General features: G+C 41.3%; 1 protein-coding gene and 1 long non-coding RNA gene across 7 annotated transcripts in view; one reads left to right on the top strand and one right to left on the bottom strand.

Annotated features, from left to right (window-relative positions):
- Positions 1-9,314: 9,314 nt before the first annotated feature.
- On the top strand, positions 9,315-27,474 carry LOC133501297 (uncharacterized). 2 transcript variants are annotated; one of them, XR_009795151.1, is made up of 5 exons: positions 9,315-9,394; positions 10,599-10,729; positions 22,241-22,347; positions 25,276-25,390; positions 26,793-27,474. It is a non-coding gene; the product is annotated as an uncharacterized LOC133501297 (long non-coding RNA). The 2 variants fall into 2 exon arrangements; XR_009795150.1 differs by lacking the exon at positions 26,793-27,474 and having other exon boundaries at positions 25,276-25,415.
- Positions 21,795-27,787, bottom strand: part of map7d1a (MAP7 domain containing 1a) — a 77,851-nt gene continuing 71,858 nt past the window's right edge. For all 5 annotated transcript variants that reach the window (XM_061820954.1, XM_061820951.1, XM_061820949.1 and 2 more), the window contains 3 exons: positions 26,381-26,438; positions 25,131-25,360; positions 21,795-22,316 (listed from right to left, as the gene is read on the bottom strand). In XM_061820954.1, the coding sequence (XP_061676938.1) occupies positions 22,306-22,316; positions 25,131-25,360; positions 26,381-26,438 (299 nt within the window). In that variant the 3' untranslated portion in view covers positions 21,795-22,305. The remainder of the gene's footprint in view (positions 22,317-25,130; positions 25,361-26,380; positions 26,439-27,787) is intronic.

The following is a 27,787-nucleotide window of genomic DNA, read 5'->3' as shown; positions in this document are numbered from 1 at the left end:
CCATATCACTGAAAAATGTTGTACTGACGTTACAGAACTCAAAACAAAGCAGTCCAGATTTGGAGTTTTGGATTTGGACTTCTGGGTTGATAGAGTGTATTTTAGTAGCTTGACGGAGTGATCCATAGATTTTTATGAGAGTTTAATTATTGTAGTGGTAAGAGAGGTTTGAATTGAAGGCAAGGGGTCTAGGATACAGCTGGTTGGTTTTATTTTGGTGATGAGGGCTTCTGTGTCACCATGTGAAAACTCAAAGAAGCACCCATCACAACACAAAACCTGTTTGTCTGTCGACAACATTCGGAAATTCAAATCTTTCCTGTTTACCGTGCACTTTAAAAGACTTTTTGGCTGACCAACAACAGACTTTCAGTGTTGTTGTTCCATTTACTTTGGCTTTTGCGACCCAATGACCGAACTGAGTCTCGCTTGTCTCGGCCGTCAGGGAGAAAAACGTCTTCCTACGCATGCGCGGTGATCTGTTGCAGCTTAGCCAAAGTAGTAAAGCCGGCAACCTGAAGGCGTGTCACTAGCTGGCGTATTGAAAACACTTCCTGTGCCTTTGCAGAGCTACTGGAACGCCTCCTCACACTGTGGGCCAAACAGGATGTTGTGTGATGTGCCAGAGTTTAATATGAAGTGTAACCTCACATACAGTAGACCCAGCTGACTGGACTTGTTGACTGCCTGGCTCTCACATTCACACACGGCCAGCTTTCCATTTTTCTTTGTCTTTCCTCCAGGCTCTGATCGCCTGGGCAGAAGAGTGGAATATTGAGTGACTCATCCTAAATGAGTACGGCTGACGTCAGCGGTTTTTATCAGATTTATTCCTATGACTAATTCTAAGTCTGATCAGATTTCCAAGAGTGAAGTGAACAATGAAACTCTCAATTGTAACTTTAATGAGAAAGGGGTAATGCGAGGGTGAAGAAGTAATCACTAGAAAATGGAAAATGGAACATGAATAACCGCTGATGGTACACACAGTATCCGACAAAAATGCACACGCCCCTCAAATGCTTAACTATTTTACTGTACATATTCCTGGGAGAACAATAAGGTCATGTCTGTGTACAGCTTCTAGAACAGTGTAAATTCTCTATCCCCTCAAAATAATCACACAGTGCTGAAGTCCAAACCACAAGCAACAATGTTAGAGCACTACAGTACTTACTTTGAGAGCACTAATTTACTTTGTTTCCCATCTGCAACTTGATTGTTGTGGCCAATATTTTGACAATTTAGAAAGAAAATACATTTTCCTCACAATCTTATGTGTATCCATCCATTATCTAAGCCGCTTATCCTCATAAAGGTCACGGGAGAGCCGGGGCCTAACCCAGGCGGACTGCATCCTGAACTGGTCGCCAATCAGTCGCAGGGCGGATATCAACACCATCACTGTGCGGGAATCAATCCCACGCTGGCCGCACCAAAGTCAGGCATGTGTACCACTACACTATCAGTGACTCTTGTTGTGTATAAAAATAGATTAAAATGAGTCTCTGCTTTATGTTTGACATGGTTTTGTCGATTGAATGCAATAACCTTTGAACACCAAACGCTTGCATAACAGATGGATGTGAATTGCCCATCATTGTGACATACAGTCGAAATCATTCAAGTACCTACTCCCGTCTTTGTTGGTACTCATATCACTAACAAATGGCCAAGTGGCATCACGCTGCATGTCGTGAAAAGATTTGCATCACCATCTGAATTCAGACAAGTTGAGGAATAAATGGCTTCAATTTAGAAATTCTCAAGCATTCTGGAACCAGGATTGTGCAGTGTTTGGTCACATTACGTGGAGGATGACTATGTAAACATACTGTAAGCTTTCACATATGCGGGGAGTTTCCGGGTTTGGAGCAAGAGGGCCGGCTGGGCAGCTGCAGCCATGGCAAACCATGCAAATACAGTACATGAGTGCATGAATGGTTTGTGGGTTCCAACAATATTTAAAGGTTCCATATTTTCACTATTTAGACCTCCATAGAGTGACCCTCGAACATGGATTTAGTATAAAGGTGTCAATTTCATTTAAAAAAAAAAAAAGCAACAACATCTTGGTTTTGTCATATCGGTGTCCAGAAAAGGTCTCGGTAACACCCATTTGTGTTTGACCCAGTTTTGTATCCGCTTCTCGGTAGAAAAAGTCAGGCACTCGGGAATGCGTGGACAATTTTAATTCAGATTTCACATTTACTGAGGCACTTTTTAAGTCAATATTACATCCCAAATACTAGAAAATACTGCTGTTCAGCAAAATATATCCCATTTAATTACTGTATATTTATAATGTTGACAGTAACTGGATTAAATAGTGAAGCTAGCAGTAAAGAGTAAGTTTCTTTCGGCTTGTCCCGTTAGGGGTCGCCACAGCGTGACATCTAAAAAGAATGCTCATATTTGTTTGGCACAGTTTTTACGCCGGATGCCCTTCCTGATGCAGCGAAAGACAGGAACGCTTTGAGCGCGTTAGGTTATAAATATTGAATATGACCCAGCATTCGAAATATCCTCTGTTTTATTTCCCCTACATCCCTTCCTCTGTGGGCTTGTGAGTCATGGGCAAACAATAAAACGCTTGGTGAATTCTGTTCCACGATGATCGTGAAATCCCACATCGAATAATCCAAACATGTCGCTATGATCGCTCGGGTTGCTGATTGCGATGGTTGTTGCCCAAACGTTTTTTGTCATTAGGGCGCAGTGCTTCAAAAACAGCTGTCGAATCTTGACAGCTTAATATTGCACAACTTTATTTGTGTTGTCTTGTACATTTATGGTCCCGTCAAGGTTCTGCACATCATGCTCAGCTAAGGTTTGTTTTATTTATTTATTTTTTAAGAGGAATGGTGGAAAAATACTTTCCTTTCCTTTCTTCATTTAAATTTCTTCTGGCCTTTCTGTGAGAGAAAAAAAAATGATCTCATTTTAAAACCCATTGAGATCTTTGCCAGGGAAAAATGGTTAGGTTTGAATAGAACTACTGTTCTCCTGTGTTCTATATCCTACTAGACTGCTCTGCGGGTCCACTTCTGTGGGTGTTGGTTCCACTCCAGGTTTTGGTTAAGTGGCATTTCCCCTCCCTGTTTTTTTTTTTCTTCTCTTCACTCTGGTCTGGATTCACGTGTGCAGGGTGTCTTGACTGTCTTCACTGCACATAATGTATAGCTGCCATGTTGTTGAGACACACAGCACATCTCTGAGATCACATGGTCTTTGGGAGGGCTTCTTGCCAGAGAGAGAGAGAAAAAGAGAGAGAGAGAGAGAGAAAGAGAACGTTGAGGTCTCATCCAAGGCTGTAAACGTTCAAGAATAGCTAAAGCGACACGCTACACCATCGTTAAGTCGCCGGGCGCTCCGAACATCTGCCTTCTCATAAATGAGATTAAAACCTAGAATGTTGAAGAGGAAATTTGCTCCGAGGAGAAACTTGACCCTACAGTTTCACCATTCCACAAGGGTGGAGCCTCTTTTTCGAAGAATCCCATCCGTCCATTTTCTATAGCAGAGGTTCTCAAGATGAGGATCTGCTAGCTGTAGCTTGAGTGTTACTAAAATATTATGCAATACATGATTATGTAATATCACTAAAAAGGGCTTTGGGCCTATGGAAAGTGCTGATCTGAGTCGGACATATTATCAAATATATCTGACAACACTGCATGGAAAAAACAGAATTTTTTAGAACATAGAGTGTATTTTTTTCCGAGAATATACAGACTCCTTTTCAGAATAAAATGCATAATATTACAAGAATTAAATTACATTTTTTAAATTCTTTTCCCCCTGGTTAAACATTGAATTTAATCTCAAATTATTACGAGATTAATTTTGTAAAAATACAATTTTACTCTTGTAAGGTTTGGACTTTGAGTGGATGTGAAAACTTAAATTGCCAATTGTTGGCCTGGAACGCTTAATAGAGAAATGACACGTTTTATTCCAGTGCTCCACAGGTGGCCAGCAGGTCGGGACCACCTGTCAGATCAGGATCATTCTCCAAACTACAAAAAGAGTCCAATCAATGCTTCAGGTCAGGCTCAGGTCTCAAAGCCATGAAGCAAGACCAGGAACTTCAGGGTTCTGAAGAATTGGACCTTTGTGTTTGGATGTAAGTTTCTGAAGTGCCGGATACTGCTTCTGGAACTTCATTACTCCCTGCCCATTGACTTTACTGTCACCAGATGAGTGCAGGTCTACCCAGTTGTGCATGCTCCAGACTTATATCACTAAAAGTGCCTGGATTAGGGTTTTACTTCAACATACCTTGATTCCTGTGACAGGTTCTCCAATGATCGAGTATCCGGGATCAACTCCTAGCTTGGAATACTTAAAACAGTTTTCATAAAAAGCATCACATCAAATCGTTCCATACATGTCCAGTGAGTTGTTGACTTCTTGTCAGGAACTGGACCAAAAAGGATGTGGATTGGTCCACAGAATGTGTGCAACATGGCTTTAGTGCCATAGTTTGAGAACCTTTAGAAGTTGATTGTACTCTACCATTTTCCAAAGGGACTTGGTAGCAAAGGAGTCCCACTCAATGGGTAACCAAGACCGTGAACACCAGGACTCTGTCCCTTCATCCTTAGATCTAAATAACTGGAGAGCAGAATGCAGTATTTTGGTCCAGGGAGTCCATTATTGGGGATGCATGACCTCAATGTCCCCTTCAAGAATGGATGCCAGGGATCCCAGATACTCTTCTTGCCGAGACAGTTCTCCAGTTCAAAAAAAAAAGAACTCTTGATCCTCCAAATATCACAATGATTAAAAACTACTGGTTTGTTGTAGTTTTCCATGTGTACAGAGAAAGCTGTTTCAGTTTTTAGCAGGACCATTGTCATGTAAACATGCCTGATTTTTATCCATGGGGAAAGATCTTGGCCAAGACAAACAGGATTGTGGTTTTTGGTCCAAAGATTTTAACGATTCCCAAGAGGCTAGCACAAGTTGGACTTTCAGTCAATACAGAGTCAGTCTTGGGGATGTTGTGGATTTTACAACCAGTCTTCGCAGGCGGAGATGCTAAAATTAAGAAGAAGTCTGGACCTCTTTATCAGCGTTCCCCTCCAAAGGTTTGAGTCTCCTCCCCAAGGGGTTTCATTTTCTACACAATGCTGACTTGGTGCCATGTTCACACCAGATGAACAACATATGTAGGGCTGCTCTTACTTTGTGAGGAAGACAATATGCTTTTGTGCAAAAGTGGTGCAATAACTGCAATGTAATCAAACCACAGAAAAACATCGGCACAACAACTTCAGCTGATTTCAAGCAAATGGACCAAGCTTGGGAATATTTTTTTTTCCTCTCATCGTCAGCAAAGTTCCACTTACCCCACATCACTTGGTTATGATTAGCAATGCTGTTACGTTAACATCGGCTATAACTGAAATGAAAACGCCACATTATCTTGACCTGAAATTAACTTGAAACTACCAGGAGAATTTTATTTATTTATTTTTTGGGGGAATTCCGAGCGGCAATACATTTTTGGAGAAGAAAAACATTTTCAAGAAAAAAAAAATCTTGAAAAACATTAAGTCAGATTTCATGTATTTTTTTTAATAAAGACTTGTAGTTATGTAAAAATACAGTCATATGCAAGGGAATAAAAGTTGTATTCTTAGGAGTATTTCAAGAAGAAATTTGTAATGTTATAAGGTAATGAAGTATTTCAAAACACAACGGATATATAAGAATATAATCTTGCTTTTTCCAAGTAAAGTCAAATTGTCCAGAAAAAAATGAACAAACAAAACATTTTTTTTTAATTTCCTATGAGGTGGGGGTGTCCCCTCCTCGAGCAGTCACCTTATCGTGCTTTAGGGGTTTGTGTGTCCCGATGATCCTAGGTGCTAAGTTGTCTGGGGCTTCATGCTCCTGGTAGGGTCACCCATGTCAAACAGGTCCTAGGTGAAGGACCAGACAAAGTACAACTCCAAAAGCCACTATGATGACGACAAAAGTTGGATCTTGGTTTCCCTTGCCCGGTCGCGGGTCATCGGGACCCCCCTCTGAAGCCAGGCCTGGAGGTGGGGCTCAAAGGCGAGCCCCTGGTGGCCGGGCCAGCACCCGTGGGGCTCGGCCGGGCACAGCCCGAAAGGGTAACATCGGTCCCCCTTCCCATGGGCTCATCACGTCTGAGAGGGGCCGTAGGGGTCGGGTGCAATGTGAGCTAGGCGGTGCCCAAAGGCGGGGACCTAGGCGATCTGATCCCCGGCTACAGAAACTAGCTCTGGGGACATGGAATGTCACCTCTTTGGCAGGGAAGGAGCCCGAGTTGGTGCATGTGGTCGAGACGTTCCAACTAGATATAGTAAGACTCTCCTCTACGCACCACTTGGGCTCTGACACCACTCCTCTTGAGAGGGGTTGGACTCTGTTCCAATCTGGAGTTGCCCACGTGGAGAGACGCCAAGCAGGTGTGGGTATACTTATTGCCCCCTGGCTCGGGGCCTGTACATTGGGGTTTACCCCAGTGGATGAGAGGGTAGGGTCTCTCGGCTGGCTTGGGAACGCCTCAGCATCCCTCTGGAAGAGTTGGAAGAAGAGGCTGGGGAAAGGGATGTCTGGGTATCCCAGCTGAAGCTACTTCTCACACGACCAGACCTGGAAAAGCGGCAGATAATAGATGGATGGATGGATGGATGGATGGATGGATGAGATGGACGTTTGGGGGAATTCATGTAGTTAACGTTTTTTTTTCTCCTTTGAATGGCAAGTGTAGTTATGAAAAGAAAAAAAATCTTCAATAATGTTGTGGAAAAAAAATTGGGGGAAAAAAGAGCAAATAAAATGAAAAATTTCAAGAATGCTTTTTTTTACTTTTTTGAAAGTATAAAACTTAAGTTGAGAAAAAAGTTGTTATAAGAGAAAAAATGAAAAAGTTAAGAATAAGATAAGAATAATGACTTTTTTGTCAGGGATTTTAAAAAAAATGGTACAAGAATAAATGTCTCGGTTTTTCAACGGGGTTTTTTATTTTATGTTTTTCCCTCAAAAGTCACATTATATGACCTACACTGAAATGATTTTGAACAGGAAGTAGCTTGAAACTGCACCCCCGTTCACTGCATCAATCAGCATGTTTGATGTTCATCTATTTCCATACCGCGTATCCTCATGAACGTTGCAGTCTAGCTGGAGCCAACTTGGCTGACTTTGAGGAAGAGGTCGGGTAGACTCTGGACACCGGTCCACAAGCCAAATTGCAGGGCCCATTGTCTTCAGTGAACATAACATATTTGTTGTGATGCAGGAGGAAGGCACAGTTGAGACCGAAAACCCAAGCAGGCACAAGGAAAATATGCAGACTCCACACAGGAAGGCCAGAGCCTGGAATAAAACACCTGGCCTCAGAACTGTGGGGCATAACGCGTAACCACCCGCTGTGTTTTATATTTGGCAAAATGTTTTTGCTGTTCTCCTTCTCAGTGAATTAAATTAAGTCCAGAGCGACCATCTTGCACTCCTCCGACTGCATTTCCTGGTGCGTGCCAGTCCTCGCCAACTACTTCCTTATTTGGGGAGACTCTTCAGAGACAAGATGTGAGCCATTTGTTGTGATGACATAACACGAAACCTGACCCGAGCGCGGCTTTATCGTGCGACACCTGCCGCAAGGGTTTCTGACGTGATAATGCAGCAGATATGTTCTTCTGCTGACTTTAGGTATGGGGGCCGGTGACCAGGGAAGAAATCAAACATGAGACCGTGACAAAATGGGGGCAGGGATGGAAATGAGTCGTGCTGGAAGCCTGCCTGTTGTGTTGGACGTTTACACAGACAGGCCTCCAAAATGGCAAATGGAATCAATTGTGCCTGTGAATACTACATTGTAGAATGAATTAGAAATGGAGGAACTACAGAAGGGCGGCACGTTAGATCAGATGGAAAGCGTTGGCCTCACACTTCTGAGGTCCCGGGTTCAATCCCGGACCGTCTGTGTGGAGTTTGCATCTTATCCCTGTGCCTGCGTGGGTTTTCTCTGGGCACTCCAGTTTCCTCCCACATCCCCAAAACATGCAACATTAATTGGACACTCTAAATTGCCCCTAGGTGTGATTGTGAGTGCGACTGTTTGTCTCTAAGTGCCCTGCGATGGGCTGGCAACCAGTTCAAGGTGTACCCGGCCTCCTTCTGCCCGTTGACAGCTGGGATAGGCTCCAGACCCTCATGAGGTTAAGCGGCAAAGAAAATGGATGGATGGATGGATGGATGGATGGATGGATGGAACTACAGAAGGTGATGCTTTGGAAACCTAAAACAAGAAGAGTTGCCAAGTCATGACAACTAAAGTTTGATTTGTTTTTCCAAGAAAAAAAGAATGTGAGAAAGGGGTCAGATTTTTTTTCAAGTCAGAATTTTTTTTTTTTTTTTTTGCGTAATGTCAAAACAAAATCCATCCAGCCATTTTCTTTTGTCCCTTATCCTAACGAGGGTTGCAGGGAGTGCTGGAGCCTATCCCAGCTGTCAACGGGCAGGAGGCAGAGTACACCCTGAACTGGTCGCTGGCCAATCACAGGGCGGATGGAAACAGACAACAGTCGCAGTCACAATCACACCTAGGGGCAATTTAGTGTTTAATTATTGTTCCATGTTTTTGGGATGTGGGAAGAAACCAGAGTGGCTGGAGAAAACCCACACAGGGATGGGGAGAACATGCATACTCCACAAATAAGGGTCCGGGATTGAACCCGGGACCTCATAACTGTGAGGGAGGCCATCGCTTTACCAGCTGAGCCACTGAGCTGTCCAAAACAAAATTTAGGTCAAAATTAAAAATGTATGGGAAAGTTATGTTTTTTTAAATTATTGTACTTTTCAACATTAAACGCGGAATATTATATACTGTAGTTTCTTTCAAAAGAATTGGAACAGCAAGATTAATTCCTTCTTTTGTTGTTGACATTTGGGTTTCAGATCAAAAAATGAGGATGAGACAGAAATTCAGAATTCCAGCCTTCATTTTATGATAATTACATTTTAGATCTGTTAAAGAACACCAAAGCCACCCACTTTTCAATTGACCAAAACTATGGGAACAGTCTAGACCATCATCAGGATCATGACAGGGAGAAAAAAAATCTCAAACTTTTATCGGATTTCAAAGAAAAAGACATTTGTATTTTTTTTTTTAAATGAGAGAAAAGTGAGAGAAAAGTGCATGCAGTATACTGTATATTTTTTGTAAAAAAAAAAAAAGGTAATATTACAAGAACGCCTAAAAAATCTAAAATTTGAACAAACAAATATTACATAATTGGATGAAAGGCAAACCATCTTCTAAGACACTGAAAACAGTCCAGTTGCAATGAATTCAAGGCCTTGGGAATGAAATTAAAACAGATTTATGAGACTACACACAAGCAGAGTGAGTTGTGTCATTTTTTTTTTCCAAAGACGTGTTTTGTCAGGTTCAAAGTCAAAATATACAATGTCAGATTCCTTTAATATTTTGAAACAGATTTTCTAGAATTTTATTTGTATTAAACTGAATACATTTTTTAAATAAGAAAAAATAGATTGTAAAATGTAAACTAAATGCTGTAGGATAAATTTAAATGTACAGTAAATATAGACTGAATGACTTTAAAAATGTGTATTATTAAAAGAGCTAAATTTGGTACATTTCACTAATAATTGGGGAATATTCTCAAACTGAGGAATCCTACTAAAACTTGTGCTGTATGGAATGTCAAAAAAATCAGAATGGTTTAAATCTGTTCAGAAATTGTGACTGTAAAAATGTATATTTTCTAACTTGGGAAAGGTACAAGTGGAATTTTTAGAATTCTTCAAAAAGTTTTTTTTTGGGGGGGGTGGGTCTGAAATTGGAATGATTTTAATCAGTGCAAATGTATTAAATGAGGACTTCATTTGGGAACGTTCTCATGGAAAATGCTTGGTTAACTCGCATGATGCTTTTATTTTTTCCTTGTGGGGGGTATTTTGAGTCTTGGGAACAGTGCATGGGAATTCTGTGAAAAACAGTTTCCGAATTAGCTGACTATTTTGACATTAGAATCAGTGGAAGTAGAAATGCGCTTCGGCCTTCATCCTACTAAGCTAAATGATGCTTAGTCTCTTTGAGATTTGAGTTGAGTTCTTTTAAACAAAGGACACTTTTAATCAAGGGAAGGGGACGCAGGGAGGACAATTTCAAACTTAATTTCAGCGTTGTTATCTGGCATGGACGTTGGACCCTTAAGAAAATGGATAACATTCAGAACCTGCAGTATGTCTTGTGTGGCAATCTGGTTATAATTAATAAATCTTCAAGGTTCGTGAGGGAGGCTAGACAGAGGACGCAATGGGAGTTTACAGAAATGGAAGATGGTTGGGAGCAGCGTGGGGGGGGGGTGATCGCTTTGGGATGCAGTTTTCACCTGTGTCTTCTCCTCATCATACACATGCCTACCAAATTTCACATTGCTGAGTGAAAACCAGATTGTGTATTTTGATTTTATCCGTCTGCCTTCTAATATTCACAACATACAGATGGGATGAGTGTTGTCGTTTGGTGTTGTTCCAAGTAAAATTTCCTTCAGGTTTTGTTTTCTTCCTTTTTTTGTTAGCTTCATGTAGACAGGCTGTGAGTAGACACAGTGATGATCGCCCCAGGGTGAATTTAATGCACATCGCATCTGGAGCCAATTGGACGACAGCAGAACCTTCAAAGTCGAACACGATCTCTTCTAGGATGCTGGTAAATGGCCTGTTTTTCCGGTATATCTGCACGGATTTTTAACTTTTGACAGATTTTCTCAAGGCTCGCAAGAAATACTTTTTTATAGAATATAATTACCGGTATTTTATTTTTGCTGTTTCCCCCTTTTAATGTTTAAAGGTCAAGTGTCATCCCTATAAACATTCTAAAATAGATATTGTAATGAAAAATACATAGAACATTAATCATTTCAATGTCTATACGAAAAAATTAATGTGAGCGGAGAGAGCGTCATCCATGCACAAAGTTGCAGAAGTGTCATTCTACAACATCCAAGTGGTCGCCATATTGGCTGCATCCTCTGTCTGTGACTTCACCCGGACATTCACATGAAAACACGCGGTGCACCCTACTATGGGAGATGAACATGTCCCTTCTGACATGGGAACATCTTTTCGAAAAGGAGAACACCACACAACCGAGTGAAGTTACCAGGGCAATATTACACTATTGTTTCAAGCCATCGGGTCAATATTACCGTATTGTTTCGAGCCACATTCAGATGATATGCAATCACAGCCAAACGGCCTCCTCGTCCGATCCACTTCCACGGCAGAGGTGAGCCATCGCAGCTCATCGCAGCCGGTCGATCTGGCCCATTTTCGGCGCCGAGGTGGCTTGTCACGGAGCCGAGCCGTGCTGCCTTAGGGGGTTGTACACAGCCGCCGCAGTACGCGAGGAACGGGGCGCTTTACTGCGTTGTCGTCGTATGCAGCTGAGTGCGGCATTGTAGCAGCGTTTTTCAGAGCCGCCGGCATCCGCGAGCCCGAAGCGCAGCCTTCGCTGGGGAAACCTTTATTGTTTTCTTTGTTTTATAAGAATTGTATTTTTGGTGTGTTTTGGATCATTGTCCTGCCGCTGAACATTCTCCTTCAGGGTATTCTGTTAAAGACCTGAATGCACAGCTCCATCAGTCACAGGAAGTTGTCCAGGTCCTGAAGGAGTTAAGCACCCCAACACCATCACACTACCACAACCATGATTTACTAGTGTTTATTTTCTGGGATACTGTGCTACAATTATGACAGATGTAATGAGCCACAAACTTTCCAAAAAGCTGAACTTCCACCTCATCACACCAGATAATATTCTCCCAAAAGTCTTGGAAAAGAAGGCCAGTACTTTTTCACAGCACTGTACATGACATCAAGCGGGCTTTATTGCACCCTTTTGTTAAACTTCTGTTTATCAAACGCAGTTTAATCCATAACTTTATAATAGGGTTTCAAAATGGATCGACTTCAAAGATTTCAAAATCAGGTTTCTAGCCAGGGTGACAATTTGTTGCTTGAGGTAGGCTGGGTAGTGAGGGTTCCTTTCTTCCTAAAAAGGAAGGAAAATTAAGAGCACCCATACTTCCTTGTTTCCTGCCTCCTTCCTTCATCGTCCTACCAACCTTTTCTTCTAGTTCTATTTATACCTCTTTCCTTCCTTCCTTCCTTCCTTACAGTACATCCTTATATAAGTTGATAATATAAAAAAACGTATATACCTCCTTTTGGTGCACCCTGTACATTATATACATGCAGTCCATTCATTCATAGTTCTTTTTCTAAAGTTCTTTCTTGAAGAATGCATCCAGACGCTGTCAGCGAGCCGCCTCCAGTTTTTTTGACTGAAGTGCAGATCAGAGTTTTAAAAAGGGCCCAGTCAGCATTCAAGCAAAAAAGAATAAAAAAAGCTAGGCGGTCCTCTCAGTTCTGAGCGTGACAAAACCAGAAAGTGGAAAAGAGTCTCCCAAGGGTACTTTCCGCATGTTGAAGTGAGAGGCAGCTGTGTGCGATGTCCCCGTGGGGAAAACCTTTAACACTTCATCATCACCATAACTTGCTTTTGTAATTTGTGTGAACATGTGTATTTATTTTTTACGAACCAAACAAGCCAAGCGAGACCCAAGACGACGTCATAGGTGCTCATTTGCCCATCTGCAGGTGTTCACGCCAACATTTTCACCTGGGCCTTCATGTAAATCAATGAGTTTCTTTCGCTCTCGCTTTGTGGCTGAAACATTCCCTCTGCTACATTTGGTTGCTCTTTGACTTACCAGTGCAGCGGAATGCTTTCAGCGTCACCGCGTTGACAACACGGGGTCGTGCTGCTACTTTTGACCCCCGAGGCCATCTTTGTCTCAAACAGATTATCTTGAACCTCCCCATGGTCACAAAGTGGCTGTTGTTATTGTTATGTGTCATGGAAGGCCCACTCAGTGTTTACTGTCCATTTGCAAGAGTTATGCAATAATTATTGTTGAATAAAGGTACCCATTATTTTCGTTACAACTGTTTACTAAAATGTATTTTTTTTTAGGAATTTCACTCAGTGACTGTTAGTAATGCAGCCCAATGGGGGCACAAGCCAGTGCAATCTGTGGGGCGGTCCCAAGCCCGGATAAATGCAGAGGGTTGTGTCAGTGTCAGGTTCACCAATCAGACATTTATTAAACAGGACAAAAAAGGAAGCAAAGACACCAGTTCAAGTCTCACGAGGAGAGAGGAGAGGAACTGTCTCGTACAATTCACCACTCCACTCTCTGATTATCCTCTCCTCGGCACCTCTATTTATTTAGTTTTGAGACGCCCCTTATTTACATGGATGTTACAAAAAGGAGACGACAAGCAAAACAGTTTGAAACAAGGTGTAAATGTTTGTTCATGTGCGTGTGCATGTGTGGAAGATTGCTGAATAAATGTGTGGTCATCATTTCATCATTTAACAGACAGCAGTTCTAACAGTTCTGATGATTAGATGTTTTTGTTCTTGCTATCTCCTGGTAAGAGGCTGCCACGTTATCTAGGGCAGAGCAAAGTGTTTCTTTATTGGAAGCAAATGTATGATAATTATGATCAAAATTATTCCTACATTTCCCTCCTGTTTATCCTACATTTGCTACCACGTTTTCTAGAGCAGAGCAAATAATTCTTCATTGCAGGCAGAGACAGTAACTGAATTGGAGCAGAGCAAAGCATTTCTTCATTGCAGGCAGAAACAGTAACTGATTTGGAGCAGAGCAAAGCATTTATTCATTGCAGGCAGAGACAGTAACTGAATTGGAGCAGAGCAAAGCATTTCTTCATTGCAGGCAGAAACAGTAACTGAATTGGAGCAGAGCAAAGCATTTCTTCATTGCAGGCAGAAACAGTAACTGAATTCGAGCAGAGCAAAGCATTTCTTCATTGGAGTCAGAAACAGTAACTGAATTGGAGCAGAGCAAAGCATTTCTTCATTGCAGTCAGAAGCAGTTACTTAATACTATTTACAATTATTTCTACATTATCCTCCTGTTTATCCTACATTTGCTCAAATCCTTAAATGAGCTAATAGATCACCCTTTCGGCTTACACTCGGAGGAAAATATAGCACTAATTACTTGTAATCTTCTGGATCAGAGAACAGGTCTGGAAGAGAAGTCATAACGTCATCATCGTGGTCAAGAATATCATTGTCATTACTCTGTTGTGCCAATAATGGATATATTTGTGCCAATTTTGAATTTGTCGGGGCAATAGCAGTGGTTATAAGTTGGTTAAGTGACGTCTTTATGCAGGGAATACAACAACATCCACACAATGCAAGAATAGCTGCAAACAGCTATAGAAACTAGGACAGAGAACACCAAATTTTTAGATTTGCCGAAGTTTTTTTCTTTCACCACTCGGACCTGGCTGATGTATTTACACCAGAGTGCTCCTTCATCTTGTAGTTCAGGGTGCGGAGGCCTTGAATGGCTCTTGTGCATGACCCATCAGGTGCTGTGATATTTGGAATAAACAACACTGGTCACCGAACATTGCGCAGGCACCACCCTTCTCGGCCAGGAGCATGTCGACCGCTATGCGGTGCTGGAACGTCATGAGTGAGGTTGCAGCTGGTTGTTCCCTTATGGCAATAAAGCCTGCTTTCGTATAATTACCTAGTTTCTGTACATTGTAATGTATGCAGTTGATTCTGTCAACATTTTTATTCGGGGTTATCCATAACAAGATGGATTCCCATCCTGCAGCAATCTCGTTAACCAACTTATACTCATCTGGTATGCCGTTGGGATGCCATTTGCAGCAATATATGTCAGATCTCCATCTTTCCAAGAGGACCTTTGCCTTCGGGAGAACCCAAGGGGAGGTCCAAAGATGGATGCGGCCAATTGTATATCCTCTGCTTTTGATGGAAACACAGTCACAGATAAGAGCAGTGATACCAGTGCACACGTTCCTGCTGCATATATCAGTGTGTCATACAAGAGGTGGCAAAGGCTAAACAAGAGGCATATGACATGTACACCACGTTGGATACGAAAGAAGGAGAAAAGGATGTCTACAGGTTGGCCAGACAGAGGGATCAAGATGGGAAGGATGTTCACCAGGTAAGGGTGTTTAAGGATAGAGATGGAAATGTGTAGACTGGTGGCAGTAGTATAGTAAGGATGATGAGCCACACAATGAAGTTTTGGAAAAGACTAGTAGACGCTAAACTCAGGACAGAAGTCAGTATCTGTGAGCAACAATCTGGTTTTATACCTAGAAAAAGTACCAAAGATGCATTATTTGCCCTGAGGATGCCCGTGGAAAAGTACAGAGAAGGTCAGAAGGAGCTACATTGTGCCTTTGTAGACCTAGAGAAAGCCTATGACAGAGTACCAAGAGAGGAACTGTGGTACTGCATGCGCAAGTCTGGTGGGGCGGAGAAATATGTTAGAATAGTACAGGACATGTATGAGGGCAGCAGAACAATGGTGATGTGTGCCTTAGGTGTGACAGAAGAATTTAAGGTGGAGGAGAGATTGCATCAGGAATCAGCTCTGAGCCCCTTCCTGTTTACTGTGGTAATGGATGGGCTGAATGATGAGGGGAGACTAGAATCCCCTTGGACTATGATGTTCGCAGATGATATTGTGATATGCAGTGAAAGCAGGGAGCAGGTGGAGGAACAATTAGAAAGATGGAGGCATTCACTGGAAAGGAGAGGAATGAAGATTATCTGAAGTAAAACAGAATGTGTGTGTGTGTGTGTGTGTGTGTGTATGTGTGTGAGATGGGTGGAGGGGGAAGTGTGAGGCTACAGGGAGAAGAGATAGCGAAGCTGGACGACTTCAAATACTTGGGGTCAACAATCCAGAGCAATGGTAAGTGTGGTAAGGAAGTGAAGGAACGGGTCCAAGCGGGTTGAAATTGCTGGCGGAAGGTGTCTGGTGTGTTATGTGACAGAAGAGTCTCTGCTAGGATGAAGGGCAAAGTTTACAAAACAGTGGTGAGGCCGGCCATGATGTACGGATTAGAAATCGTGGCACTGAAGAAACAACAGGATGCAGAACTGGAGGTAGCAGAAATGAACATGCTGAGGTTCTCGCTTGGTGTGAACAGGTTGGATAAGATTAGAAATGAGCTCATTAGGGGGACAGCCAAAGTTGGATGTTTTGGAGACAAGGTTAGAGAAAGCAGATTTTGATGGTTTGGACATGTTCAGAGGTGAGAGAGTGAGTATGTTGGTAGAAGGGTGCTGAGGATGGAGCTGCCAGGCAAAAGAGCGAGAGGAAGACCAAAGAAAATGTTGATGGATGTTGTGAGGGAAGACATGAGGACAGTGGGTGTTAGAGAAGAAGATGCACGAGATGGGCTGAGATGGATAAAGATGACATGCTGAGGCGACCCCTTATGGGACAAGCCGAAAGGAAAAGAAGAAGAAGAACTGTTAGTTGGTTTATTGTAAATCAAACTAGGGCTGTGAAAAGGGCCTGCACCAATTCAATTGATTCAAACGACGCAAGACGGCGCAAAGGCAAGATAATTTTTTTTGTGAAGGAATTCTAAATAAGTGATATACCTCAACTATGAGACAAGCGTTGTATGTTGGGGAGGAGCTAAATTTTAACCAGGGTTGTTGGTGAAAGTTAGCAAGAGTCCTCTTATGGCATGTGATTAAAATACACTTTTCTGCATTTAGTTCTCAATCAAATAATTTGTGAGCCGTTATTTACAAAGCATAGGTTGTGATATTCTTACAGTGAAAATAACAAACTAATCTCTAAAATGGCCCCTTCAGGGCAAAATGGCTGACTTCCTTTGCTTTTTCAGGCATGGCTTCTTCAGACTTCTTACGTGGTTCTCCTCACGATAGACATTTCTACATTTCTTCTTGTAATACTTTCTCAGACCTTGATACATTATTAGAGTTTTGTGTCTTATGATGAGTCATTGAGCAAACGTGGCTGCAAGTAAGAACATGCAAAGTCCACATAAGAAGGCCGGAGCCCAACTTTAAACCCACAACCTCGGAACTCTAAAGCAGATGTGCTAAACACTAAATCACCACGCTGCCCCAAATGAAAGTCATCTAAAAAAGGAAAGAAAGCGGAAAGTCTCTACTTGGACTGTCAGTAAAGACTTAAGGGCCATTTATGGTTTGCAAATGTATCTCTGTTGTCGTTCTTGTAAACAAATGGCTTCAAAGTCACAATTCTAACGGAAAAGAGCCAAGTCATCGAATCTTCTTGTGGTGACAGATGCACAAGAAAAAGTTGACTCAGTCCAAGAATGGAAAAAAAAAAAACATCTGCAGCGCTCTCTCAGTTTCATACAACTCATGTTACCACGAGAGATCCGGTTTCCTGTCCTGGAGTGGAGCGGGTCCAAAGGCCTGAACTGCCAGTTTGGTTTTGGTGTGAAGCTCAGATTCGTGCCGCATTCTTCTCTCTTGAGCTAAAAATAACCACCAATGCCAGACGGGCAAAATTGCAGCTGCTCATGCTGCTGATTAGCTCGTTGCAGCGTCGCAAGTCAACCAATGGGAATGTAGATTTCCTCCAAATGTGCAGAAGTTGTTCATTTCTGGGTAGCTCCCTTGGGATTCATTGGCATCCCTCAAACTTTGTTTTATGATAACATATCTGAGTAAGTAATTGCATTCCCACCGACCTCACAAAAAGCACAAACACGGCAGAAGGAAAACGCAACAGAGAATGCCAACAAGAGCTGTTCTATAGAAACTACAGTGGTGCCTTGAGATGAGTTAAATTGATTCTGTGACCACTCTTGCATCGCAAATCATCTTTCCTGATTGAAATGCATGGACATGCCATCAATCCATTCCAGCCACCCCAGGGAAAAAAACGTTGTTAGTTAGGAAAATAAGCACTTTACAAAATTGGGCAAGAAAGAGCATACTAACAATGATTTTTTTTTTAAAAAAAAAGGAATTCAATGAATGGTAATCACTTTGCACATCATGATTTGATGCTGTGCTTCATTTAATTGTGACACTCCTTGTGTGCTTCCCTTGACAAAATGGCGGCAGTGTAAACCACCTAGGCAGACGCAAACGAAGAACAGAACTGTAGGTGACTCAATAAAATTATTTTTGTACAGGGTAGCGTAATGAGCATGTGAGAATTGCTGTATTATCTGTCTACATGTGTTGCTTCACCCTTTGTCTTCATTGATTCTCACTTCTTAGCATCAAGATAGTGGACTTCAAGTCAGAATTATCTGGTTGTTTTAAATATTGATGAATAATGAAATAGATATTCTTGGGCATAATTTTTCCCAATTCCAACATTAACCCTTAATTTGTATTTTCATATTTATCTTGGGCCTAACTTTGTTGTTGTTGTTTTTTTAATTTTTACTTTCAAGGGATAATTTTTAGTTTTTCCATAACTCCCCCGCACCGCCACCACCGCCGCCCCCACCCTCCTACCATTAACCCTCAAACTCTTACCAACCCTTAATCTACACATGCCTTGCTCAGACTGAGGTGGATTACAGTATTAGCTGGTGGCATGTGGACTGCGATAAAATCCACGATTGCTAGCGGCATTACCTTAGCCTGACCTTGGTTTTTTTAATAGCACATGACAAAGGGAAGCCCAACAGCCATCATTCGTAAAACAAATGACGGCTAATCCAAATAAATCTGCTGCCACATCTCATGAGCATGCTTTTATTCCAGTAGCCCAATTTAGACTCCCGAAACACGCATCAGGTTCCACTGAACGCTCCAGGGAGTCATCAAAGAGCACTCAAGTTGCGACAATACCCCTTGGAGCCAGCTGCGAACACCCTCACCGGGTTTGAAGTATAATCTCACCACCACCACCCCTTCCTTGCATGGGGTCCACTTTTCAATGGAAATAGTCCATCTGCTGTGGCTTTTCATTAACGTGCTGTCATCCGAGAGGAGAGACTTTTGCCTGTTGCTGAGCAGATACGCACAGGTCAACGTGGGGGTGTGAGGGGGTCCGGGCATATACACTGAACAGAGACTGTGTGCTTGCCGTCATCATATCTTTTCTTATCGAGCTCCTCTTGTTAAAACTTCGGTGACTGCCACCATGTAGGGGTAACATAAAGAAAGAAGTGAGTCATTTTGGTCCAGTGCAAAGTCCAACGTCACAGTTGGCAGTAAAAACAAGGCATAAGGAACAAGTTCACCTTAAAATAATTGTGGATGTAATTTCAATTTGGAGCATCGCATTCAAATCAGAGAGATTGGTAACTTCTGATTCCAATCTTCAATAGCCCAAGCACCTTACATTTGTTGTTTTCGCACTAGCGTCCATGATAATATTGAAGTTTTTTTTCATGATTAAGGTTAAGGTTGAAACTGTGAAATCAGAATAAACTTTCATGAGCTTCAATTATTTTGTGCCTTTTCTCCTTTTGATGTTTTTTTTTCTCACACATCTTGCAGTGTGTTAGTAGCACTATGCTAACATTAGTAGCCTACCAAGACTTTAATTTCAAGCACTGATAATTTGAAAATGAATGACAGAGGTTAAACTGCAATTGTGTACGTAGGGTGTAGCATCCTCGGAGTATAAAAACCCTTCAATGTCATTTAACCAAGGCAGAGCAATAGAGAAAATGGCTTCCGCTGTGCTTTGAATTCAGTCAAAAACAAGATGCTATGTGAGGTAAACTGCTGAGAGAAGCTATGGTAAGTTGATTAAAAAAAGACCTGGTGGAAAGACACATTCAACATGATCATTGAGGGTTTACTCTGAAATAGATAGTTATCTATAGAAGTGAGAGTAACTAGCAGGCTAGCTATTATGTTTGGCTCAAGAGAATCCAACCAAACATTTTCTACATACCTGTCAGAAAATGGCTTCCACAACCCAGATGTTTTATTGCCAGTCTGACTTGCCTTGGAGTCAGTCGTGCTATCTTCTCTATACAACCTTTTCCAAGATCCATTCTATTAATCGTGTTCAGTCATAAGGTCAAGGGCCAGGCCTGTGGACGCCCTCATTCATTCATTAGCAGATCACTCACCAGTCGAAGCCCACCTCCTCAAGGCAGGTATATACACATTGAATGTTACAAAGACCAACCACTTATTTGTGTACTGTAGCCCATCAGCGCTAGTGCTAATATTAGCATTTCTGTTGTTTTCCCAACACTGCTTTATTTTGGGTTCCTTTTCCTTGCCATCAATTATTATTGACCACCAGCACAATGTTTAGTAGTCTTGTTTTTTAGCCCTGCCTTGAGTCTACCAGGTTTTAACAACATCCACCGCTCACTGGTGACAAAACTGGTTAGACGTTAGCCTCAGAGGTCTGAGGTCCAGGGTTCAAATCCCAGCCCCGTCCGTGTGGATATTGCATGTTCTCCCCGTGCCTTAGTGGGTTATCTTTGGGCACTCCGGTTTCTTCCCGCATGCTCAAAATATGCAACATTAATTGGACACTCTAAATTGCCCTGAGGTCTGATTGTGAGTCCAACTGTTGTTTTTCTCCATGTGCCCTGCGACTGGCTGGCAACCAGTTTAGGGTGTACCCCGCTTCCTGCCTGTTGACATTTGAGATAGGCTCCAGCCCTCCCTGCAACTCTTTTGAGGATAAGCAACTCAGAAAATGGCTGGAAGGATATTGTTTTGGCCTTTATCCTCCACAATATGAACGCATTGGGAAACCTCGGCACTACTACAACTTTTGTACCGCCTCACTAACACTTGCCTAAAAATAGAGCCTCCATCTAATCCACCCCCCTCCCTCGAAAAGTGCATCAGCCAGATCATTCGAGCACATCTTGTCCCTCATTGGCAGGGACACAATAAATGTAATATAATAATGTATGTCTGTAATAAATGCACTAATGCAATCTGTAATGCAAGTCAGCTGTGTGGAGGCCTGGAAACGCTTCCCCTTCACAGTTATCTTGAATGACTTATGGCCGCTGCAGCGACTACTGTACTTTTGCTGTAAAGCTTTCAACAGGACAGTGCAAAAAGTCAAAAAGGCAGCACGCAATGTGACTGTTTCAAAGACAATACAGTATTTATAAACTACAGGCCAAGGCCCAGCTGTTTTAAAATATGATGGCAGACTGCTTCCTGGTTCATGGAGGATAAGGAAGAGATGGACGATACCATTCCGATTGTGGAGGATTGTGAGGCCACCAATGACGCTTCAGTGCATTTTCTTCTTCATTTTAATTGCTCTATCTTAAATTCATTGAGGAGTTTGTATGGTCACCCCGTTTTTTTCTGGGTATTCCTCCAGCATGGCTGGTTGAAGACTAAATTGCCCATAGGTGTGAATGTGAGTGTGAATGGTTGTTTGTTTACATATGCCCTGAGATTGGCTGGTGACCACTTTAGGCTGTATCCCACCTCTGCCCCAAAGGTAGCTGGGATAGGCTCCAGCATCCCCCCACCCTAGCGAGGATAAGTGGTACAGAAAATGGATGGATGAATAAAGTCATTGACTTTTGTAGTCACAAAAATGGGGACAGAAAATATACTTTTGCAAAGTAAAACAGAAGGCTTTTTTGGGGGGTGGGGTTATGTGATGCTAATGCATAAGGGTATAATTGATGATCCAAGACGAGCGTGATACATAAATTCACTATTATATGCTACAAAAGACACTCCAAAATGCCACTAGGTGACAGTATCGCTATGCAAACACCTTACAGTTCTCTGTTCGTGAACAGGCCTCTTTAGGGGAGGGCATTTTTAACTTTTTTGTACTTGTAATTGTACTCTTAATGGGGAAAGAAAGAACAGACTGGACAGCTTTGTCTTTCATAAGACTTACAGAGCACGTCAATATATTTATAGCGTGTATGAACACACACAGTCCCAAAGCAGATGAGCAAACACTTGGATCATGCACATTTGTAATTGTTTAAAACAAAAAAACATTTTTGTTTTTAAATAGAAGTATAAATCTCTATGAATACTACTTGGCCCTTGAGAGATGTGTGACTTCCATTGTATTGAAGCTGTGTGTTATTATTATTATTACTGCTTCTAATCCATCATAAGAACAGTCGGCATGTTTACCTAACAAAGTTGCTTCCCGCATTTATTTACACAGTCACAAAAACAATAAGATTTCTCTCCAGTTAAATAAGAGTTAACAATGTGAGTTTGTGTTGTGATGCTATCTGGGAAAGAGGTGCGCGGGTTCTTCACATCCTTTTTCGGGTGTCGTACCCACTTGTCCTACTACCTCCAATGGTGGACAAATAACAGCTTTTTTTCCTACAGGTTGTGGAAAAGCAGCTGCAGACTTGGCAGGGCACGGCCTCACCAAGAGCAGGATCCCCACCTTGTCACAGCACCTCTGGAAGAACAAAGGGAAACATGGGAAAATAGTTAGTCTAAAAGCACCCCCTGCCAAAAAAAAAAAAACTATATATATTAAAATCTAGAATTTTTTTTTACTACTTTACTACTTTCTACTACTACTTTATTTTGAAAAAGACTTGGGAAAAATGATATGATATAATTTTTTATACTATTATTTTTTTAAGAACCTTTTTTACATTACAACAATTTTCCTGAAAAATACAACATAATAGGAAAAACGTGATGTTTTTTAGATTTTTCTTCAAAAAAGTATGACAAGCGAATTTGATTTATTTTTTTTTTAAATCCATCCACCCATTCCATCTTCTACCGCTTATCCAAGGTTAGGTCACGAGGGAGCTTTAGCAGGGCCACGCAAACTTCCCTTTCCCCAGCCACTCCATCCAGCTCTTCCAGGGGGTGTTCCCAAGCCACCCCAAGAGAGAGAGTCTCTCCAGCATGTCCTGGGTCATCCCTGGGGTCTCCTTCCGATGGGACGTGCCCGGAACACCTGATTACTTTATCTGGTGCCTCTCAATGCGGAGGAACAGCAGCTTGACACTGAGCCCCTCCCGGATGACCGAGCTTTTCACCTTATCACTAAGGGAGAACCCAGAACCTCTGCAGAGGAAAATCATTCCGGCTGCTTGTATCCGGGATTTTGTTCTTTTGGTCACGACTCACATCTTGTAACTATAGGTGAGGGTAGGAAGGAAGATCGACTGGTAAATTGAGAGCTTCACCTTTCGACTTAGCACCCTCTTTACTACAACGGACCGATACAAAGTCCCCATCGCTGCGGATGTTGCACCGATCTGCCTGTCGATCTCCTGCTCCATTCTTCCCTCACTTGTGAACAAAACCCCAAGATTCTTGAACTCCTCCTCCACTTGGGGGAGGATCTCATCCCCAACCTGGGACCATGGTCTCAGATTTGGAGTTGCTAATTCTCATCCCAGCCGCTTCAAACTCAGCTGCGAACCACTCCAATGAGTGTTGGAGATCACAACTTGATGAAGCCAACAGAACCACGTCATCTCTAAAAAGCAGAGATGCAATACTGAGGTCACAAAACTGGACCCCCTCTACGGCTCGGCTGCGCCTAGAAATTCTGTCCATAAAATTGATGAACAGAATCAATGATAAAGGGTAGTCAACCCTCACTGGAAACGAGTCTGATGTAGTGCCAGCAATGTGGATCAAACTGGAACTGGTTGTACTGTAATGTTAATATCAGGTCTTGAAGGGCGTGATTGGGAAGAACGCCCCCCTGATCAAAACAACTATACAAAAACAAAATACAACATGAGCTTTTTTTGAGAAAATAAATATTCTTCTAAAAGCATATTTCTGTACTATTATAATATATATATATATATATATATATATATATATATATATATATGTATATATTATTTTTTTTTAAATGATTATTTTCTAAACTAAGTTTTTCCTGAACAAAATATAACTTGGTTTCAACTTTAACAAAAAAGAAAAAAAAGAAAGAAAACTAAATTAATTCTGGAATTTTTTTTTTTTTAATTGAAAAATGCGACAATGAGACATTTATATAACTGGACAGACTTAATTGTACATGCAAATATTGTGTTCAATTTTAATTATCATTCTTTAAGTTACAATTTAGAAAATGCTAACGCTCATATTTGTATCAGCTCAGCAGCATCACTGGAAATAGCCCTCAGGTCCAAACTGTGGTCTTATGTGTCTGTCGTGAGTCAAAACGAGACGAGGGAACGTTTTATTGGACAAGGGGACGAGCAAAATTAGATGGATGTTGCAATAAGATTTGGGGGCGCGGACAGATGGCGGTGAAAGATAGCGAAACGTGCAATGGTGGAACGGGAGGCTGACGTGGTGCTTAATTACTCCAGAGTCGGGTTTCTAAGCTCCTTGCGGATCGACTCTTCTCTTCATCACTTTTGCCATCCGAGGAATTCCACTCAGGAATTTGGCACGAGTAGATTAAAAAAGAAAAAAAAAACAAAAAGCTGTCACCATCCATCAGCATTAAGTAAAAAGAGGTCTTGTGCTCCTCTTTGAGACACTTGTCAGATTCACTTAGTTGCAAAACAAACTCGAAAGGCTTTCATCGTCTTTTTTTTTGTTTCTGCATAACAAAGTGTGCAAGTCTATTCTGCTGTACTTTTGTTCACTGTCAAGACGAATTAAGATACACACTTTATTCTCATAATCCCTCCATCCATTTTCTTAGCCACTTATCCTCACGAGGGCTGCGGGAGTGCTGGAGCCTACCCCAGCTATCATCAGGCAGGAGGAAAGGTCCACCCTAAACTGGTTGCCAGTCAATTGTAGGGGAGACAGAGACAGACAACAGCCACACACACAATCACACATAGCACCAATTTTGAGTGTCCAATTAATGTTGCCTGGTTTTGGGACGTGGGAGGAAACCGGAGTGCCTGGAGAAAACCCACGCAGGCACGGGAGAGAACGTGCAAACTCCACACAGGTGGGTCCGGGATTTTAACCCCTGTCGTCAGAACTGTGAGGCTAAAGCCCTAACCACAGTTCCGCCAAAATGCAACTATTTCCATTAAAAAAAAAATTCTTGTCGTATTTATGATTATTTTTTCTCTTAAACTTTAGCAACATTTTATTTTTAGGAATCACAAATCAGGACAATTTATTTATTTTTTGTCAATTTGAATAGATCATAAATCGTTTCAAAGTTGTGATCTGGGGATAAAAAGCATTTTCAAATCAATCTTTTTCCCTGTTTCTGTCAATAAGAGCAGAGCGGCGTGTTTGTTTTGACGGTGTAAAGTACCCGCGACGTGCTGTGTCTTAAGCGGGGGGGCTTTCTTTACAAACGCATCGTCTCCATCGAAGGCCAGAATGTTGTCAGTGGTCCCGCTGCCCTCAGAGCGCCCTCGTGCTCCATTGGCGGCGTTAATGATGATGTCCTCCACCAGGTGCGCCGGGTCCACGTTGGCCGACAGACCGTTTGGCTCACATCGGCCCAGCTCGACGGCTCCGAGATGACTTTGGCCCGTGGGGCTGAGAGGAAGATGGACACAAAATATTATGGTGACTCACACAAACAGGCTTAGGGTAAAAGATATGATTCATTCTCCTCAAAGATTTTTTTTTAATGGAAAATGCTATTTTTTTCAAAAATAAATTAAAACTTTATTGTTATAAAAACAATTCTTGAACAAGATGCAACTTATTTTCAAATTAGATTTTTTTCTTAATTTCCCAAATTTTTCAAATTACAAAATTTTTCCCCAAAATTCTCACGGCTTTTTCAGTTTAATAAAGGTGATTTATTCTTCCCCAAAAACTCTATTTCTATTTTTATTGGAAAATGAAAATGTTCTTTAGTTAATTTTAGTTTAAAAACTTGCTTTATTCTGCTCAAATATCTGTAATATGATTTTTTTTAAAACAACATATGCTAAGTTATTTGAAAGAAATCCACAACTTATTTAAAAAGTGTGAAAAAACATGATTGTTTCAATTGAAAATGGAAATATTGTTTGAAAAATGACAATTCTTAAAATGAAAAATGACATTCTCAGGGAAAAAAAAACTTTTGTGTTGTATTGAAAAATTTATTTTAAAAAATAAAACAAAAAATGAAAACTGAATTTTCACTTTTTAAAAGGTTATTCATTCTCTACAAAAACATTTAGTCAGAAAAAGCAATTATTTTAAGAGTCAGCTTTTTCTCTCCTTTTTTCTCCCAAAATATGACTTTTCTGATTATGTGAGAAACTTAATGTTACAAATTTTATTCATAAATGTTTTGTCACCTTTTAATATTCATTAGTTGGTAAATTATTAAGGCCTCTCACATGATTAAAACTATATTACAAATTGGAAACTTTGCATAGGAATGAACCTGCATTTGAGATGAATTTAATGGAAAAGTATTATACTCAAGCATAAATGATTTAGTTTCGGCATCCATACAAAATACAGTAGATACTGTAGCTGTAACGCGAGGGGAATACAATTAGCTCTTAACTGTGGTCTGACATCACCATAGCAACAAGGAAGGAGTCAGACCCTCACCTTTGTCTGCCGTGTCCATTTTCCGTCTTATTGTTGTTGTCCGGGTTGACTTCACATTCTGCAACACAAACAATTTTGTTGTTACACTTGCACATTAGAGCACTTTTGGCGTAATGAAACATCACATTTTACCTATTTTATCTTTATCATATTTACATACAGAGAAGTTTAGGATGTGAGGTTTTTTTGGTGAGTTTTTTAATAGCACTCCAAGAAGAAATATAAGGAAAATGGTCATATGTCAAGTACCCATATTCTCTATAAAAAACAACAACAAAAAAGAAAACCTTGTTTCTCAATATATTGAATCATTTTCAAATCTGTCTATCGGTTACTGAACTCAATTTCAGATGTTAAAACATGTTAGTGTGTAAAATGGATGATCTCAAGACGCTTCCTCGTGTTCCTTCAGATTTTCAGAAGCATCTCCTGACACTGTCATTTTCACAAGGTGTTGCACAACTTTTGCCAGGCTCTCAACAAATAACCAATCGCAAGACAAAGAAACGTCGATAGATAACAGAAGAGGAGCGCATTGTATAAAGTTCAAAACATCAAATTGCTGTGCCGAACGAGACGCAGTGGGAGGTTGTACAAACGACGGCTGTGCTTAATTTATGGTATAGACCAGCTGCATAAATATTCGAGTAGAAAAAGTATGCTGTGTTACATGTGTGTGACGTTTCCAAAGTAAATGCAAGGCAGCCCACTCGCTCTTCCTGCCCCCCCCACCACACCCTCCATCCGCAGCGCACCATGCGTCCCGTTGAGCAGATGAGGAGAACACACAGTGCAGCTGTGCACGATGTGATGAGAGATACAAGAAAAAGTTGCTCATAAAGCACAAGCGGGACGGGCGGCCATGTGTCATGTAAAGTGTGTGCCTGGAGGAGGCAGCACATCATTTCCTCAACAGGATGGAATTTCGTGGCTTTCCTTTATGAATCAGTTTAACATCGCTTATTTCTCGTTATGATTTCCCTCTAAAAGGCATTTTGTTTTGAATTCAAACATGATATTCTTGTGCTATTGAGTTTTTCTTGAAAATTGCACTTTCTCGTAAATGATGTTTTTTCTCTAATTACTTATGTGGTGTCAGGAAAAAAAAATATGACAGAATATTGTGACTTTAGCATGAAACAATGTACATTAATCTTAAAATAATAAAAAAAAACATTTCACCTATTTTTCTTGAAAAAAAATTGCCTTTTTTTTTTTTAAACTGTGACAGAATAGACAGCATGGTGAACAACTATTTAGAGCATCTGCCTCACAGTTCCAAGGACCGAGGTTCAATACAATCAAACCCCACCTGTGTGGAGTTGGCTTGTTCTCCCACTGCCTGCCTGGGTTTTCTCTGGGCAAGCCGGTTTCCTCCCACATCCCAAACACATGATATGAATGTTG

The sequence above is a fragment of the Syngnathoides biaculeatus genome, chromosome 5, assembly GCF_019802595.1.
Source record: "Syngnathoides biaculeatus isolate LvHL_M chromosome 5, ASM1980259v1, whole genome shotgun sequence".
NCBI classification, from domain to species: domain Eukaryota; kingdom Metazoa; phylum Chordata; class Actinopteri; order Syngnathiformes; family Syngnathidae; genus Syngnathoides; species Syngnathoides biaculeatus.
The sequence above is the reverse complement of the archived record's forward strand: the minus strand, read 5'-3'. Positions and strand labels throughout refer to the sequence as shown.